This window comes from Cyprinus carpio, chromosome B11 (genome assembly GCF_018340385.1).
Source record: "Cyprinus carpio isolate SPL01 chromosome B11, ASM1834038v1, whole genome shotgun sequence".
NCBI lineage: Eukaryota > Metazoa > Chordata > Actinopteri > Cypriniformes > Cyprinidae > Cyprinus > Cyprinus carpio.
The window spans coordinates 2,938,299-2,956,039 of NC_056607.1; the positions used below are offsets into that span (position 1 = coordinate 2,938,299).

Consider the following 17,741-nt stretch of genomic DNA (forward strand, 5'->3'; position numbering starts at 1 on the left):
CCATTGCGTGCATTGTTGCCGACTCTCATACCTGGTCAGACAACAAATGAGGCTCTGGCTCCAGGCTTATACTCCGTGCAGTGGTGTGATCCTTGGCTGGGCTCTGGGTCAGGAGTGTGACTGGTGTACTCATCTGCAATATCCATGTTTTCTTTGTAGCGGTCAGGTATTCTGTCACAGTTTACTGTTGTCAATGAACACGCAAGAAGATGATGAAGAAGGTTTAACAGTCTTTAATTAATCCACACAACGATAAATCCAACATAGAGGAAGGTTAGTGACACACATAGACGCAAACATTAAAAATACCTGACCAAAACTTTACAGACCTGAACTTAAATACTCAGACCAAATGAGGATAATTAACAAGACACAGTTGAACATAATGATGAAATCAAATCAATAACCATGACAATGAACACCACAGTGAAAACAGAGTCCAACTGGTGCAAGGTGTGACAGATACATCTATAAATACACTGTTGATTCTACCTCTATCCTTTAAACCTAACCAGACCACAGACCTGTCCCTAAATTTACACACATCCCACTTTAAAGGGGTCATATGATGCTGCTTAAAAGAACATTATTTTGTGTATATTGTGTAATGAAATATGTTTATGTGGTTTAAGGTTAAAAAAACACATTATTTTCCACATACTGTACATTATTGTTTCTCCTCTATTGCCCCGCCTTCTGAAACACTTTGATTTTTACAAAGCTCATCGCTCTGAAAAGCGAGGTGTGCTGTGATTGGCCAGCTATCCAGTGCGTTGTGATTGGCCGAATACCTCAAGCGTGTGATGGAAATGTTACACCTCTTATCATATTGTGGAGCCTTGTCCGGCCGGAGCGACGAGACAAAAACATAAAACACATTATAAACGTGATATAAACATGATTTCTAGTTGTGTCTTCTTTTGGAAGGCAAAAACAAAGCAGTTTCGCTTTCTCAACGAAACTGCGTCACACACCGCAACCTTGAGTGAGCAGAGGCCGGAGGCCTAGAGTGAGCTGTGGTCTAGAGTGAACCGCGGCCGGCTTGAGTGAGTAGAGGCGGGCGGCTTGAGGCAGATTCTACGAAGGAGCCTACTTTGTACCTTACGACATGGCGGCGGCGGCAACATCAACACTACCATGAGAATAAAAAGTACGCCTTCTTTCTTTGCATGAACATCTGGGCGGCATTATGCAAATCTTCCCACATACTGACGTAGAGATGTGGGGGTGTGTTTGAATGAGCCGTTTCAGGGGGGCATGGACGAGTCTCAACTTTTATAAAAGAATATCTCTTTGGATTTGAGACTTTAGTCTTTGCAACTTTACAGATTTTCTTTATTCACCAAGAGCTTGTAACACTCCAAAGAGAAAGGAAAATTTGAAATCGCATCATATGACCCCTTTAATAGCAGAATGAAGTGTTTAGCAATTCAACATAGACACAACAGCTATATTGTATCTAATAATTCATTATTCCAAGTTATTAAGAACATAGTATTTAAAGACACCTAATATAGAGTAGGATCGAATATTGTTATTGATTGTTCCTCAAATCTTAACCAGCAGGGAATTACATGTTCATCAGCATCCATCCTTGACAGATGGCCTGAGACACATGCACAGTACTGAGGTTCTGTTTTTATGTCTTTCTTATGTAACACACCTGATTCAGATCATCAGCTTATTATGAGGGAGATCCATGAACTGAACCGAGGGTGTCAGATGAGAGACATACAAAATGTGCACAGCATTGTTACCCCAGGACTGGAAGTGAATACCACTGAGTTAAGTCATGTACCTCTGTGTAATTTTCTAGTGTCTCAGAACGGAACAGAATTAAGCACCCAGTAGAGTAGTGACAGTCATATTTAGCTGCCGTGTGTGTGTGTAGCCCATGACATTTTGAGCAGTGCATATGGCTTGAATCCTTTCTTAAATATAAATATAATGTTTTGCCTGTATTATTGCCTGCGGGTGAAAAACAAAACAGTCAATGTATTAAGATGTTATTCATGTCCATAACACAAATGGTACAAGTTCTACAGTAGTTTAATGATTCGAATTAGGGATTTGAAACAAAACCTGCAGCAAAGGAGTAATATTAATTGTGATGCTTGTCTTATCAAACACCATATATTATGGGGAGATGTTTTTGACATACTTTAAGTAAAAGTCTTTGAGGTTCTGCTTTTATGAGAAAAGGAAGGGAAAAATCAATGGATTAGTGTACTGAAAGATGAATTTGTATATTGGTCTTTTTTTCTTGGTAAGCTTAATATATTGATTTGAAATCAACAAAAGGCAAAATGTCACAGTGCATTTCAACCCTCAGTTAGAAAGTTTATACTTTACATATAGGAAGTCTCAGTCATCTCCTATGTTACTGTTTGACTTGACTTGTTCAGTTACCTCATTTGCAAAGAAAGTAGATACTCCAGGAATAGCACAAGTGCACACACACACCCATTCGAAACACACCTGCCAGGTGACATACAATGCCTGGGTGCACTGGTGTGTAATGTCACATGATAATAGCTCCACCATTGCTGGTGGACCTTTCTCCAGACTCCACCCCTTGTAAAGTCACATGGGACAAACTCCTGCACAAGCACAAGGAGTGTCAGATATCACATAGCTTTCTCTAGAATCAGGTGACACACTGAAAGTCTGTAGTGATTATTCATAATCGAAACTTGTTGGCTAGATTAAGAAAAAACATTGATGTCCAAAACCTTTGAAGACAGGAAGAACTGCATTTGAATTATAGAGGTAGGTCTGTATTCATTTACCTGTGATGAATGTAGATGATCTTCTAAAATGTGTTTTTCATTGACAAAAGAGGCAGCTGTTAAATTAACAAATTCATGAGATTATACGTTTGGTGTAAACACAGCATTTGTCAGCCGTAAACGTAAAATGTACAGTAGTGTTTGAAAAGGGAGTTAAAAAGCTGTTTTGTCTGCTGGTGCTCACCATGTTGGCTGAAGATCCAGTTTGACCACCAGACCTTTCTAGGAAGAAGGAAGTCTTTGTGACATGTCATATCTTAGTGTTGTTGAATGTCACAAAACTGGACAGACAAACATGCAAATAATTGTTTCAAGAATAAAGTTTTTATTTTATTTTTATTTTATTTGCACAAAATATGATGTCATATCAATCTTATAAAGGTTATTTCACATTCTTTCACTTGCCAAGTGCTAAAACACTTGTTTTTGTTTTATCATCTACATCATTTTTTTTTCTTTTACTTGAATTATTATTGGTTTGTAAACCAAATGTCATAAACATATGGTTTAGAATTTCAATTTGTGTTGGCTAGATTGTTTTTGTGCATAGAATATTCAAGTTAATATTCCCATATAAACTTTAATAATCCGATTGTTTAATAATCTTATAATTCACCCAATTATGAAAAACCTGTCAACATTTACTTACCGTAATACTATTCCAAAAGCGTATGACCATTAAGATTAAGATAATATATAAATATTTCTATTTTAAAATATTCTCTCATCTTTTTTGTTCATACATTGAATGTCCACGAAGACAAAATGTGTACATAAAAAGACATATAGCTAAATATAATCCATTTGAATCAAGTGGTTTAATCCAAGTCTCCCAAAGAGAGAAAAATTGCTGAGCAGATTTAATTTAGGCTTTTATTCATTTATAAACACTGATCAATATACATACATATACATACATTAAATATGATAAAAATGGAAGCTTAACTGTACTTAATTAAAATATGTAAACATAAAGTGACTGTGCTTCTTCAGAAAAGATTAAAGAGATGATTATTTTTACTATGACTTATTTTAATTTTCGATGTTTGAAGTTTTTGGAAGATCTTTTAATGGAGAGACAGAAATATGTCAGGTTTCATTGAAAATATCTTCATTTCTTTATTGAAGATGCACTAAAGTCTTATGGTTTTAAAGCAAAATGAGCATAGGTGACACAATGGCACAATTTTCAGATAAAATGACAATTGTCAGAGTAAGTTTACAATGTAATTACATCTGTAATTGCATGCGGGTAGTGCAAATGTAACTACAATAGTTCATCTTTAATTTTTTTAATTTTCAGTTTAGGTTGTGTTTGTGATGATTCAGTTTTTAGGTCTTTGCTGGGGTTATGTCAATCATTGCTGAGGAAGTTTATCAAAGTGTACAATCAAAGGTCATTATTTGCAGCACTAAAGGAAACTTGTCATCTGATATGCAAAATATGGAATGTATTTATATTTTAGGCAAAAAGTAACCCATCATTTCCTTTTAAAAGTTGTGATGAATCTGTTTATCATTCTCAATCGAATTATTTAATAATCATTCCATCTTTTTACTAAATCAATAAACCTTCTCTTATTATTATTTTGTGAGGATATTTTTTATTCACTGTTCATTATTTGCCAAATTGTAGACTTTCATTTGATGTTTTTCTTGGCCACTGCTTTAGACTGAGCAAGTAAGTGAGTGAGACTGGAAAGTATTTTCACTGCTTTGAAGCCAGAAAAAGTCAGACAAAAAATCACACAGAAAAAGTGCAGACTACAGAATATTAGGACACTGTGTATATTAACAGCAGGACAAAACAATGAAAGGTAAATTTGGATGAATCACTTAATAGTTAGTAAAATAATAATAACAACAACAACAATTTTTGCATGCACATATTGATCTCTTTATATGCATTAAGCCTATTTTCTTATTTTTATTATCGTGAAACTATATCAATCAACAAATGGTTTTTATAGTTTTACTATATGATGTATGTGTGTTTTAAATCTGAGTTGATATGTAGCGTAAGGTATACTCAAATGTTCAGTCCGAAGGTCTTACCTCTCAGGTCAAAGTCCTCTGTTTCTCACTGTTAATAACCAATGTCCTTGTTGGTCTGGCTATGATTATGTAATCCACCCAAAGATGACTATAGCTTGTGCTATGTGTGCAAGTAGCAGCTAAAATTTATGAAACAGTGAGGATCGGTAAATTGTGATTTGTACTAAAGTCTATAGGACACTGGTCCTTCAGGACTAGGGTTAAAGAACTTTGTAATACAGTAATACATAAATGTAATGCATAAATTTGTAATACATCTTTACAAATGTATACTTTATCTAAAAAAACAGAAATTATATTATGTGGTCAGTTATTTAAACATAAAAACTTAAAATCTTTTATTATTTTGCTTTTTTTTTATTTTTTATTTATTTTTTTTTTATTTTGATTTATTTATTTATTTTTTTTTTTTATTTTTTTTTTTTTATCAAATTGATCAAAAATGGAAATGTGCATCTGAAGAAGCAGCATGATGTCATAATATACTCCATATAATATAATGGATCAATTGGTATTATCAGGGTTGTGCAAAAAAAAAAAAAAAAAAAAAAAAAAAAAAAAATCTGAATAAAATACTTGAATTTTAAATGAATTGGCCACACTCTACTGAAAGTTGAACTGGAATGTTAGGAAGAGTAATTTACTGAATTGTAATTCAAATAAATTTGAATTTGAAAAACAGTTAATGCATCCTGGGTGTTCTTCTACATTGGTCAACAAACCCCTTTGTACTTAATTCCTATTAACCTTCAGATGTAAAGGCTTTTTAAATTTCTGTTCAGAACTTTTAAACAAGGCTTTCTCAACATATAAAGACAAAAGTTGCTGTTCTAAGTGTTCTGTTTGCAACCTCGGTTCTGTTTAAAATTCAGGAATAAAACTGAAATTTAAACATCTACAGCTTCAGACACTTCAGATGTTTTAATGTAGCAACAGAAACACTTTTCATTCAGCACTTTATTGCTTTATATATCACCAGTATGTACAATAATAACAGAATGTGCCATCTGACAGCTCTCAAATTGCTCTTACTGTACTTTGATGGCATATGTCACAGTGATGGGGTGTTGGCGCCATCTCATCTCACTGCATTGCACTGTTTTAAGTCAGAAGATAATTGGTTTGTGCAGCAACACGTGAAGTCAAACACACTTATAGACTACACATATCAGAGCATTTGGTGGTGCTAACATGTTAAAAAGCAGTACTAAAGACTTTTCTTACTGATGTAACTTCAGTTCCCTGAGGTAAGGGAAGAGCATTGCATTGATATGCTTATGGGGAAACTCCTGTTTACCCTGATACTGAAGCCTGATTTGTTCACGCCCGTGTAGCTGCATTTCGTCAGAATTTTTCAAAGGATAGCGACCGTCATCAACTTAGGCACCAATCTCTGGGAACCAAGGTTATTTCAGCTTATGGGGAACGCATTCAGTAGTGTCATGCTATAAGCAAGTGTAGAGAAGCCATCCTGGCAGCTGCACAAATGAAACTCCACTGGACCATGCCCAGGAGAAGGCCATTCTTTTGGTGGAGTGGGCCCTCACTCCAATAGGATAATGTAAGCTCACCAAGGTGTAAGCCAGGGCTGCAGTGTCAACTATTCAACAGGATAGTCTCTGCTTCATAACAAGCAGACCTTTAGAGTGGCCTCTGAAGCATACTAGAGCTGCTCTGATTGCCAGAAGTGGCTATAGCACTCTATGTATAGTCTAAGAGCCGAACCGGGAAAAAGTAAATTAGGAACCTGCTCATTCTTTTGGTTAGTAAGCGCTAGAAGGGTGAGGACTTCTGGACAGAGTGGAGACTTTACAGTCGTTAGGCCCAAACTCATGGTATGAAGCATTGACTGACAGTGCTTGTAAATTGCCAACTTGCATGATCGACCAGATAGCCAGAAGTAGGGCAGTCTTGAGCAATAGGGGCCATAATTCAGCCACCTATACCCCTTTTCCACCAACGCAGTTTGGGTGCTAGAGCCTAGTTTCAAATCGGTTCTTTGTATTTCGACACCCAAAGCAACAGCTCCGAACCAGGAAAAGTGGTTTGTAAGTAGCACCAAAACATTGCTGGGCTAGAAGTAAGAACTGCTTGTGTCAGGGGCTGGGGACCAACAAAATACTTTTAACTGCCATATTTGAAATAACAGCTAAACATGAACAGGTTGGATTCGCTATGTTTGGATGCCAATGTAGGTTCTTAAACCCTTGAACATCAATAGCAATGCAATGTTCACCATTGTTGATGGTGTTTAGGCTTGTTCAGGGTGGCGGCAGCCAGACCGGTCAGTGCGTGGCACCGGTGCACCAGTGATTGGAACGCAGACAGCTCTTTATACTTTTGGATTGTTCCTGCGGCTCTTCGGTATCGCGTGCCGATCATTTAACCCGGCACCGATGCATCCTGAACAAGCCCGTTGTGTTTGGCGCTGCCGCACTACTGTTGCTAGGGGAAATGAGACGGTATTCAGATGACGTAAGACCTGGCTTTGTGGTGGCTCTCTAGCCAGTGGAAAGGCAAACTGATTCTTAGAAGGCTCGCCAGTCGAACCAACTCTGAACCAGCAATAGCAATGGCTCTGACCTAGCACCCGGTTCATGCTGGTGGAAAAGGGGTACTAGAGCAGCTCAAAAAGAGGCCCTTGTAGGCCCAAAGGACTGTGGATAAGTCCCATGTTGGCACAGAATTAGGACGAGGTGAATTCAGTCTCCAAGCTCCCCTCAAGAACTTAACAAGGTCATTTTTTCAGACTGACTGGCCAGGCACGAGAGCGTGATTAGCTATGATGGCTGCCACATACTCTTTCTTATACAGCAACTCTTGCAGAAAGGTTAGCATGGATGACATAATAATAATAATAATAATAATAATAATAATAATAATTCCTTACATTTATATAGTGCTTTTCTGGGCACTCAAAGCACTTTACATAGAAGGAGGGGAATCTCCTCAACCCCCACCAGTGTGCAGCATCCACCTGGATGATGCGACGGCAGCCATATTGTGCCAGAATGCCCACCACACTCCAGCTTATTGGTGGAGAGGAGACAGAGTGATGAATCCAATCAGTGTATCAGGATGGTTAGGAGGCCATGATGGTTAGAGAGCAATGGGCGAATCTGGTCAGGATGCCAGGGTTACACCTCTACTCTTTTTCGAAGGACATCCTGGGATTTTTAATGACCTCAGAGAGTCAGGACCTCGGTTTGATGTCTCATCTGAAAGACAGTGCTTTTTGTCAGTATAGTATATACTGAGGCGTTAGGACCCACACAGACCACAGTGTGAGCTCCCCCTGCTGGCCTCACTAACTGCAGCAACCTAGTTTTCCCAGGAGGTCCCCTATCCAGGTACTGACCAAGCTCAACTCTGCTTAGTTTCAGTGGGCAACCAGTCTTGGGCTGCAGGGTGATATGGCTGCAGAAAGAGGATGCATCCTCGTTCCATGTGGCATACTAGTTAGAAAAAACAAACCACTTGATGGTATAGAAGCATCTCGTAGGAGGGGCTCTAGCCTCCAAAATAGTATTAGTCACCCTTGCAGAGAGTTGTAAAGACTCCCGACAAGGGGCCAAACATGAAGGCTCTACAGCCATGGATGCCTGACTCACTATTTGCTAGGGGAACCACCTCTATGGCCCCTTTTGCAAACAGACTTGACATTTTGCAGTAATGAAAAGAGAAGAAGTGTTCTTTTGAGTATGTGGGTCCACTATCACAGCAGTAATTTGCTGGGGAGCGTACTGAACAGGAAGGCAGGAACAGCTTGAATAATGCTTCTATCACCCTGAGCTAAGCAGGGGAATAGAGAGTGAGGCGAGATTTCTTTGAGGCAGTCTGGTCTCGCTGGGACCTGACCCTCTCCTCTTCCTCTGTAGAGATCAGGATGGCGTCTGCAGTTCAGGGTCACTCTGGGGCGGGGTCCCTAGCGCTTAGGAAATGGATATTATTTAGCCATCTGAGGGTGCTTGTTTGAGGCCAGGCTCAGACTTCATGGGCTGTTGGGAAGATGGAGCTTATCTAGTGACTTGAACCAGCTGCCGAGCTAGAATGCTCTGGCTGCTATGACTTTTTTGCCACCATGAAGTGCTCAGCAAAACCATCCACGGCAGGGCTGAATAATCATGTGGGGGACACAGGGAGTTGAGCAAGGTGACCTTGTCAGTGTCCTTGATCTCTGTTAAGTTCAACCAAAGGTGGCGCTCCAGCACCACCAAGTTGGCCATGGCCTTGCCCATTGCCTGTGCACTGGCTGAAAGAGATCAAGCTGTTTGCTGCAGGTAAGGGGCACTGATCCTCATGTATGAAATACATTGGTGAATCGAGGCGCTGCGGGGAGAGTGAAGCATACAGGACCAGTGCCACATGAGCCACACTTACGATGCAACATTTGAAACAATGGAAAGCATGGAAATTTGCTCTTAGGAAATGCTCTTTGAGATCACCAGATGGCCGCATGAGAAGCACTGAAGAGAGGCATCCTTCCGCTGCCAGGGCTCTTCTATGGCAAAGAGCAGGATTTGGGGGATGGATAGGAGGACATAGAATGCATTTTGAGATGCAATTGAGATGTACTGTTATATTATTTTTGTCTACTTTATTGAGGGATAAAATCAACTATCAGCTTAAAATTTTGAGCTTTGCTTGGCTTCAGTTGTCCTCTGTCGTAGAGCCACAGTACACTAAGGGGGGAAATGTGGGAAATCATTCAACAAGACACTCACAGTACATAATGAGTATTTTCTAGTCATTAAATGTACAATAAAATGGCTGTACACTTGTTATTTGAATGAGTGCACCTGATGATGTCTACTAAGGTTTCAGACATGACTATAAATGGTTGTTCCCTCAAAAGGTGCACTATATAATGATGTGGGGTGACACATCTGGGGAATTTTACATTCAAGTAGGTCAGCTACATATTGAAGTTCGGTTTTAATGAAAACATTGAACTGTGTTCTTAGAGCAAGAGTGTCATGAGCCAAGTTGTCACACATTTTAAATATTAAAACACTATTAAAACACATTAGAATGTTAGGTATTGTGTATTCTATTAATTAGAATGTTTGTTGTACACAACAACAGTTTCAAATTTCTAAACGTTACCTTTTACATGTTTGCTGTTCCATTATCTGTTTTGTGTTTCATACTGTATTTGATTTTCTGTTTGGCAGAGATGGATGTGGGGCCATTTAGCAGGAAACAGTGGGCATCACAGTCTTTACGGATCACAGCCAAAGAGCTCTCATTGGTTGGGGGCCGTGGCAAGAACAATGCCATCACTGAGCGCTTTTCTAAGTAAGTGATATTCACTTTTTCTCTTCATATCATCAGTGGTTATCACATGGCTATGGGGAATACTTAAAAAAGTTGTCTTTACTTGTAGAGATCTTGATGGTCGTGCATTTTTGATGGTCACACAGCTTATTATCTGCAATAATCAAAAAGCTTCTGGAAAATCCTTTTGACTTTTTGTTGAACCCGGCTGATGCTGATTAAAAAGAGACACAAAAGACACAATAGAATGACAACCTGGGTTGCTAATAGGAATGTTATTCATTAGCAATATAATGGAAATGGTCCTACCAGTTTAAAAATGGTCATAACATTAAAATATTAACACAACCACTGAAACGGTATTATATATTAAAAAATATATATATTTTAAGGAATGAAATGAATTGTTGTCAAAAATGGTTCATGGGAGTGAGCCCAAGTATGATTTTCACATTTTAATATGAAGCCTATATACATTGTGTATAAAATAACAGCAAAAGGACTGGGGGCGTGGTTAAAATAGACTGCATATTTTATTTTTAAATTTGTGATTTAATGCACTAGTTAATGCACTAAACTGACTTAATCACTTCAACAATTGTTATTATTTTTTTAAAAGAAAAGAAAGCTCATTGAGCGTCAGCTGCAGAACCAGATGTAAAACCAGCAGCATTAGTTTTGTAGATGCTTTTCATCATTTTGTCCACCAGGTGGCCACAAAGTAAACTGTCCTGAAAAGCTTCAAGTGGTGAAATGTTTTAACCATACAGTTTAGAGGGGGGAGAACCATCAGTAGAGAATACAGCTGTAATATATATATATATATATATATATATATATATATATATATATATATATATATATATATATATATACATATATATATATATATATATATATAGATAGATAGATAGATAGATAGATAGAGTAGATAGATACAGTAGATATATAAATTCAGTTATAGTAAAAACAGTTCATCTACAACACTGGTTTGCTGACATATTCTAACGGCCTTCGAGTGAAAGCTGAAAGAAAGGTAAAATGAAAATGCTTGTTGCTAGTGCCAGTAGGGGGCAGCAATTTCCTATATACATTTGTACGGACATTCATTATTTTTTTCTTTCTTTGTTTTCAGCTCAGGGCCATACGCTTTGAACAACTAAGAAATCTTAATAGCCTGTTCCATTAAATGTATTGGTTTTTAAATTAACTTGTATTGATATCAATGTCCCCTGAGAATGCTCTAATGGCCTTCCACCACTTAGGCCCCTCTTCTTTTACTCAAGTGTGTGTGTATATTTTTACCTTAAGTGTTATCAAAGTGTTTTTCAAAGAAGTTTCCAGGTTTCCCACATCTGATATTGATCAGACAAATATAGTCCCACACAAAACTCAAGCTGTGTCGGACGGGTCAGGATACTACAAAATAACATTGTTTTGATTGAGCGATAATGTTTATACTTTTCAGAGAAAATACTTATAGTTTTACATATTAAACCAAAAGAGAAAAATGTATTCTAATGTCGATCAAAACTGTTTAGCTTGATTGTGATTATGATACTTCACATTTACTCATACTTTTCTTTTTTCGTCTTCTTCTTTTTACTTTTCTTCTTTTTTTCAGATATCAGAAAGCTGCTGAGGAGGCAAGTGCAGAGAAGAAAAAATCTGTAAGTTTTACTGGTTTTACTATAATTTAATGTGATGGAAAATATTTGAAAAACTGCACTCTTCTTTACCTCATACAGTCTCTAGGTTGTATTTTTTTATTTTAAAAAAAGAGAATAAATTCATTAAGATTTCTATGTTTGTGTTCTACAAGACATGACATGAGGGTTGAGTAAATTATATCAGATTTTTCATTTTTGGTCTAATTCTTTGCCTGTTAAAACATCAGAATCAGTGCGAGACGTTATCTGTTTCAGTTCCTTCAGAAGGTTAGTCAATGTAATGATAGGTGGTTTACTGTTAGCCCCCAGTAGTAAGTCATCAAAACACATCAGTTTAAAAGCAGTCTTTATGTCCTGATTGAAATGCTTTCCTGTTTCTCTCTCTCTCTCTCTCTCTCTCTCTCTCTCTCTCTCTCTCTCTCTCTCTCTCTCTCTCTCTCTCTCTCTCTCTCTTTCCTATGTGTTTATTTTTTTTTAATTTTTTTTTTGTCTTCTTGAATTTTACAACCTCATGTATCCTCGTGAAATAGACAAGAAAGAGTTAAATTTCATCACATGCATAATTTCCTGTATGCAGGTTTCATTGCAGGCGCCTTTTAATCATCTCCCACCCCTCCATCTCACAAGCTCCCCCTCCCCCACCTTTCCTTTCACTTCTCTCTTTCCTTCCTTCATGTGGGCTGTTCAGTTGGGTTGGACTAGTTCTTACAAGTTTCTTGCCTGCTGCACATCTGTTAGAGCTTTATCACTGATGTCCAGCGCCCAAGGAGCTCGGAGAAAACAGAACTGAGAAAAGACATAAAGAGCGCCCTGTTCATCCAGGTCTTTCCTCTCATCTCCTACAACTTCTCTTTCTGGCATCTTGTTTCAGCATGGTTTCACAAATGACTGTTGCATGTATGCAGTCCTCTATATATTGAGCCTGTATTGACTTGGAGTTGTGAGATATTATGCAAAAGAAAACAGCCATCCTAGGTTTGAATTGTCTGTTGGACAGTTGTAACTCTTTTAAACACATCAGTATTGGTATTCTGCTCGACATGATGTCAGTGATATAATACACTTTGAAATAAACAAAAGTAAAAACAACAACTATCAAAAAGATTCATGGATTCTTGAAATAAACCATGTAACATGTTTGGTGGTTTGATGAAATGATAGTGTTTTGGGGCAGCGTGTCATTATTGGGTGTTATTTGGTAAGGGTTCTAGTAGTGATTAAACCTTGATTGTGTTTATGAGATGTTTTAAACAGCTGCTCTGAGTTTTCCTGGATTGTTGTAGTAGCCTCGTGTGGAGGTATTGTCCCATGTCTCGTCATGTTCAAACATTTGCCTGTTGCTGTGGAGCTGAATTACATTGACACTTCTGTTCCAAACAAAATATCCTAAAATATTTACATTCAGTAATTTTAGTGCTTTAACAAACTTATTTCAGGTAGTTGTCAAAGTAACATTTTATATTTCAAGTTAAGTTATAATTTTATATTTATATTTATTTAAATTAACTAACTAAACTATTTATTTATTTAGATTAGTTTGATTTTACAATATAACATAAGATATGAATGATACTGTATTGTATGTAGTGTATGTAGTGCAGGAAAGGAGTATGCAGTTGATAACCCTGTAAGTAACACTTTGTCAATACCCTAGCAACCACATAGGAACACCCTAACATTGTGAAAAGTCTTACTTATTTTCTTATAGAACATGTAATAGTAGTTGGAATTCACCACAGGGTTTTTATTTATTTATTTATTTTAACTATGTTTGTAATTGTTGTAATTGATCTCTATATGACAATAATTTTCACTCTTTCTCAGTCTGTTGACAGTGCGCCTTTGTCCCTGCGATCAGGAAACTTGAGTGTACTGAAGAAACGCTGGGAACAGACACATCAGGAGAAATCTGCTCCTCAGCTGAGTGTGGCACCTGTGAGACCGACGGCTCGGTCTGCTTCCTGCAAACCCACCAATCCTCCAGAACCACGTGCTTCCTCCAGCAAGCTCATGCGACAGCCCAGCCTGACTCAAGAGTCAACCTCCCATGAAAAACCTGCAAAAATAAAGGCAGACATGGAGAGTAAACAAAAGAAGAGTGTAAAAGAGGAGGCAGAAAGTACGACTACATCTGATCCATGTTCCCCTGTGGAGAAACCAGCCTTGCCCCTCAAAAACCTCAAAATGGTGTATGAAGAGGGCAAAAGCAAGGTGAGATATGAATGTCATCAGGCTACCTCTCTTTGCACTCTCTATATTTTACTTCACAGTTCTTTGTTGTAAAAAATAAAATAAAATAAAAAATAAAAAAAAATAACCATTCTCTGTAATCCAGTATTATAACATCAATTAGTTGCATTTTTCACTCTTACAAGGCCAGGCATAATCAAAAGAAAGAAATCTAAAACTGTGTTTTGCATTAAGAAAATGCAGTCTATTTAGGACAGTTGAATTCAAATTCTATTTCATGACAAACTAATTTTTCCATGCAAATTACTGTAAACGACTCTTATTTCAAATGAATGTAATGTGGAAAAACAAATCTCACTCCTAATAGTACAAAAACTAAAAGATATAATTAAGCACATCAAAGTACATCAAATATTACAGTACATCAAGTACATAAATTATTCAAGGCATTAAAATATACAATAGTGTAAATGTGATAGATACTGTTTTCATTGTAATTCTTACTTACATTAAGTGCAAATAATAATAGATGCTACTCCCCCTACTTAAAAAAAATAATAGGTCTATAAAACAGAATAAAATAAGTTTAAGAAATGAATACCAGTGAACATACAGTATTTAATTATTCTCAAACGTACATGTGTTGACAGGCAGACTATTTTTTTATATATATTTTGACATTTGTCGATAAGCGTCATTTACATTGCAAAATATCTTTCAGTGACTCAATGACACAAAAGAGTTATCGAAAGATAAATGTAATATATTATAAGATTAAGTTCAGATGGATCTTATTCATTTTAATCTGTTAGATGTTGACGTTCATTGAGTTTCTCTCTCTCCTCTCCCACACACTGCAGCACTGTAGTGTTTGAAGGGTGTAGCTGTTGCAAGCACCTGCACTGACTTTAGTAATATTCTTTAAACCCTTGTGACTTGTATTTCAATCATATTTGCAGTTCAATTGTGTAAACTTAATGTTTATATTGAATGTTCAAGATTATGTGCACAGCAATTATATTAATATTTTCTGGCAGAAGTTAATTTTAAGTAGCTCATTATCAGAAGAATTAATAGTGGAAATTAAATAAATAATAAATTCAGCGGTAGTTAAAAGCAGATAGTAAGTGTATTTATTTCTTGTCTCATTAGTGTTTAGTGCAGTTGTCGTTGCTAGGAAACGCTTGTTTTGTTCACTGTGTTGAAACGTGCTGAAATTGCGTTTGGTCTCGTACTCTATCGCATACCTTGTTAGTGTTGTGTGCTTCCTTAGCACTTTGTTGTGATAAACAGTAAAATGTGTTCAGCTGAATTCAATTTATGTTTTGTCAAACGGGTATAAAAAAGGTTAGTATACCACGGCAGCCGTTGTGTGAAGCCCTCCTCATGTGAAGACGAAAGAGCGTAAAGACCATCGACTCTACTGTGCAGGGCAAGGGACATAAGTATCGCTTTTGATTCATCCTCTTTTCTACGCCTTGCTTCACTTCTGTTTCAGTTTTCATGACCAACTCTTACTATGTGTTTCCATATCCCTACTATTACTACCACTCGCAAACCACGCAACACACAGTATAGGCAGCACAGTCCTAACAACCTTCGCACTTTGCCTATGTCTACTAATACACTACTTTCTTTTTCTGTTGGTCTCTGGAATTGTCCGTCTGCAGTAAACAAAGCAGATTTCATTACATCTAGTGCTAGTCATTCAAGACTAAACCTCATGGCTCTGACAGAGACCTGGATCAAACCAGAGGACAATGCTACACCTGCAGCACTCTCCAATAATTTATCTTTTTACCACACTCCACGTCTGACTGGAAGAGGTGGAGGTACTGGTCTGCTCATCTCTAATGGTGGTAAATTTATTCCTTTAACTTCTCTTGGTATTAACAGCTCCTTTAAATCTCATTCAGTCACTATTACCCACCCTTTTAAAATCCATTTTGTAGTTGTTTATCAACCCCCAGGACCACAAGGTAACTTCTTGGATGAATTAGATGTGCTGCTCTCAACCTTTCCTGAGGATGGTACTCCACTAGTTATGTTTGGAGACTTCAACATCCACCTAGATAAACCTCAGGCTGCAGACTTACACTCTGCTTGCTTCTTTTGATCTCAAGAGAGTGTTAACTACAGCTACTCATAAACCAGGCAACCAACTGGACCTTATTTACACACGACACTTCTCAACTGATCATGTGCTGGTTACTGCACTGCACACCGTGGATCACTTCCTCCTCACTCTTAACCTCAAATTGGTTCCTGACACAACACATACCCTTCCACATGTCATCTTTCGACGTAACCTACGCTCACTCTCACCCTCCCGGCTATCTGCAATGGTTTCATCTTCGCTTCCTCCCCCTAAACAGTTAGCATCTCTTGATGCTAACAGTGCTACTGATACTTTCTGCTCCGCTCTTACATCTGGTTTAGAAACTGTCTGCCCCCTGTCTTCCTTTCTGCCCCTTGGCTATCTGTTGTTCTCTGCGTGCATCGTTTTAAGCTCAGGGCTGCTGAAAGGGTATGGTGCAAATCAAAAAATCCTATTGACCTTAATATGTATTAGTCACCCTTCTCTTCCTTCTCTGCTAATGTCTCCACTGCTAAAAGGACATACTATCATAACAAAATTAACAATTCACCCAACTCTTGCATGTTCTTTAAAACACAGTTTTTTTTAAAGTGCACAATTTTCCACACCACAATCTCTCAAGCACATCTTACCAGCAAACATACACTTGTTCACATCCTTCTCTTCACTCTCTGAGGCAGGAGTCTCCAAACTCATCCTTTTTAATCATCCTACTACTTGTCTGCTTGAGATGGAATTAGTTCCTATTCCATCTCATCTCCTTCAAGCCATTTCTCCTGCAGTTGTACCTGCACTCACTCACATCATTCCTTTACACTGTTGTTTTTCCCTCAGCATTTAGACAGGCTCGTATAGCCCCTCTACTTAAGAAACCCACCCTTAACCCATCTCTTTTAGAGAAATACAGACCGGTTTCCCTTTTTCCTTTTATTGCAAAAACACTTGAATGAGCTGTGTTCAACCAAGTCTCTGCTTTTCTCACCTCCTAGACAGCAACCAGTCTGGTTTTAGAAGTGGATATTCAACTGAGACTGCCTTGCTCTCAGTTGTTGAAGTCACGAACCGCACTCCTGTGGTTAAAGTCTTACCTCTAAGATAACTCCTTCGAGGTATCTTGGAGAGGTGTCCAAGTCGCAACATATAACCACTAGGGTGCCTCAGGGCTTTGTTCTCGGACCACTTCTCTTCTCTGTCTACATGGCATCTATAGGTTCTGTCATTCAGAAGCATGGCTTTTCATATCACTGCTATGCTGATGACACTCAACTCTACCTCTCATTCTATCCTGATGATCCGATGATAACTGCTCACATCTCAGCTTGTCTAACAGACATTTCTTGCTGGATAAAGGACCATCACCTTCAGCTCAACCTGGCCAAGACAGAACTGCTTGTGGTCCCATCAAACCCATCGTTTGCTCACAATTTCACCATCCAGTTAGGCACATCAACCATAACTTCCTCAAAAACAGCCAGAAACCTTGGAGTAATGATTGATGATCAGATGACTTTCTTAGACCACGTTGCTAAAACTGCCCGGTCCTGCAGATTTGCTTTATTCAACATCAATAAGATCAGGCCCTTTCTTTCGGAACATGCTCCACAACTCCTTGTTACAGCTATTTTTCTGTCCAGACTGGACTATTGCAATGCTCTCTTGGCA

General features: G+C 37.9%; 1 protein-coding gene across 2 annotated transcripts in view; it reads left to right on the forward strand.

The window, feature by feature from the left end:
- The first annotated feature begins 2,611 nt into the window (after positions 1-2,611).
- lima1b (LIM domain and actin binding 1b) overlaps positions 2,612-17,741 on the forward strand; it is a 28,536-nt gene continuing 13,406 nt past the window's right edge. Inside the window, exons 1-4 of one of the 2 annotated variants that reach the window (XM_042733592.1) lie at positions 2,612-2,769; positions 10,019-10,142; positions 11,746-11,791; positions 13,616-14,002. In XM_042733592.1, coding sequence (XP_042589526.1) covers positions 10,021-10,142; positions 11,746-11,791; positions 13,616-14,002 — 555 coding nt within the window. In that variant the 5' untranslated portion in view covers positions 2,612-2,769; positions 10,019-10,020. Of the gene's footprint in view, positions 2,770-10,018; positions 10,143-11,745; positions 11,792-12,465; positions 12,614-13,615; positions 14,003-17,741 lie in introns of those variants that run through there. The other variant, XM_042733593.1, reaches the window with a different exon arrangement.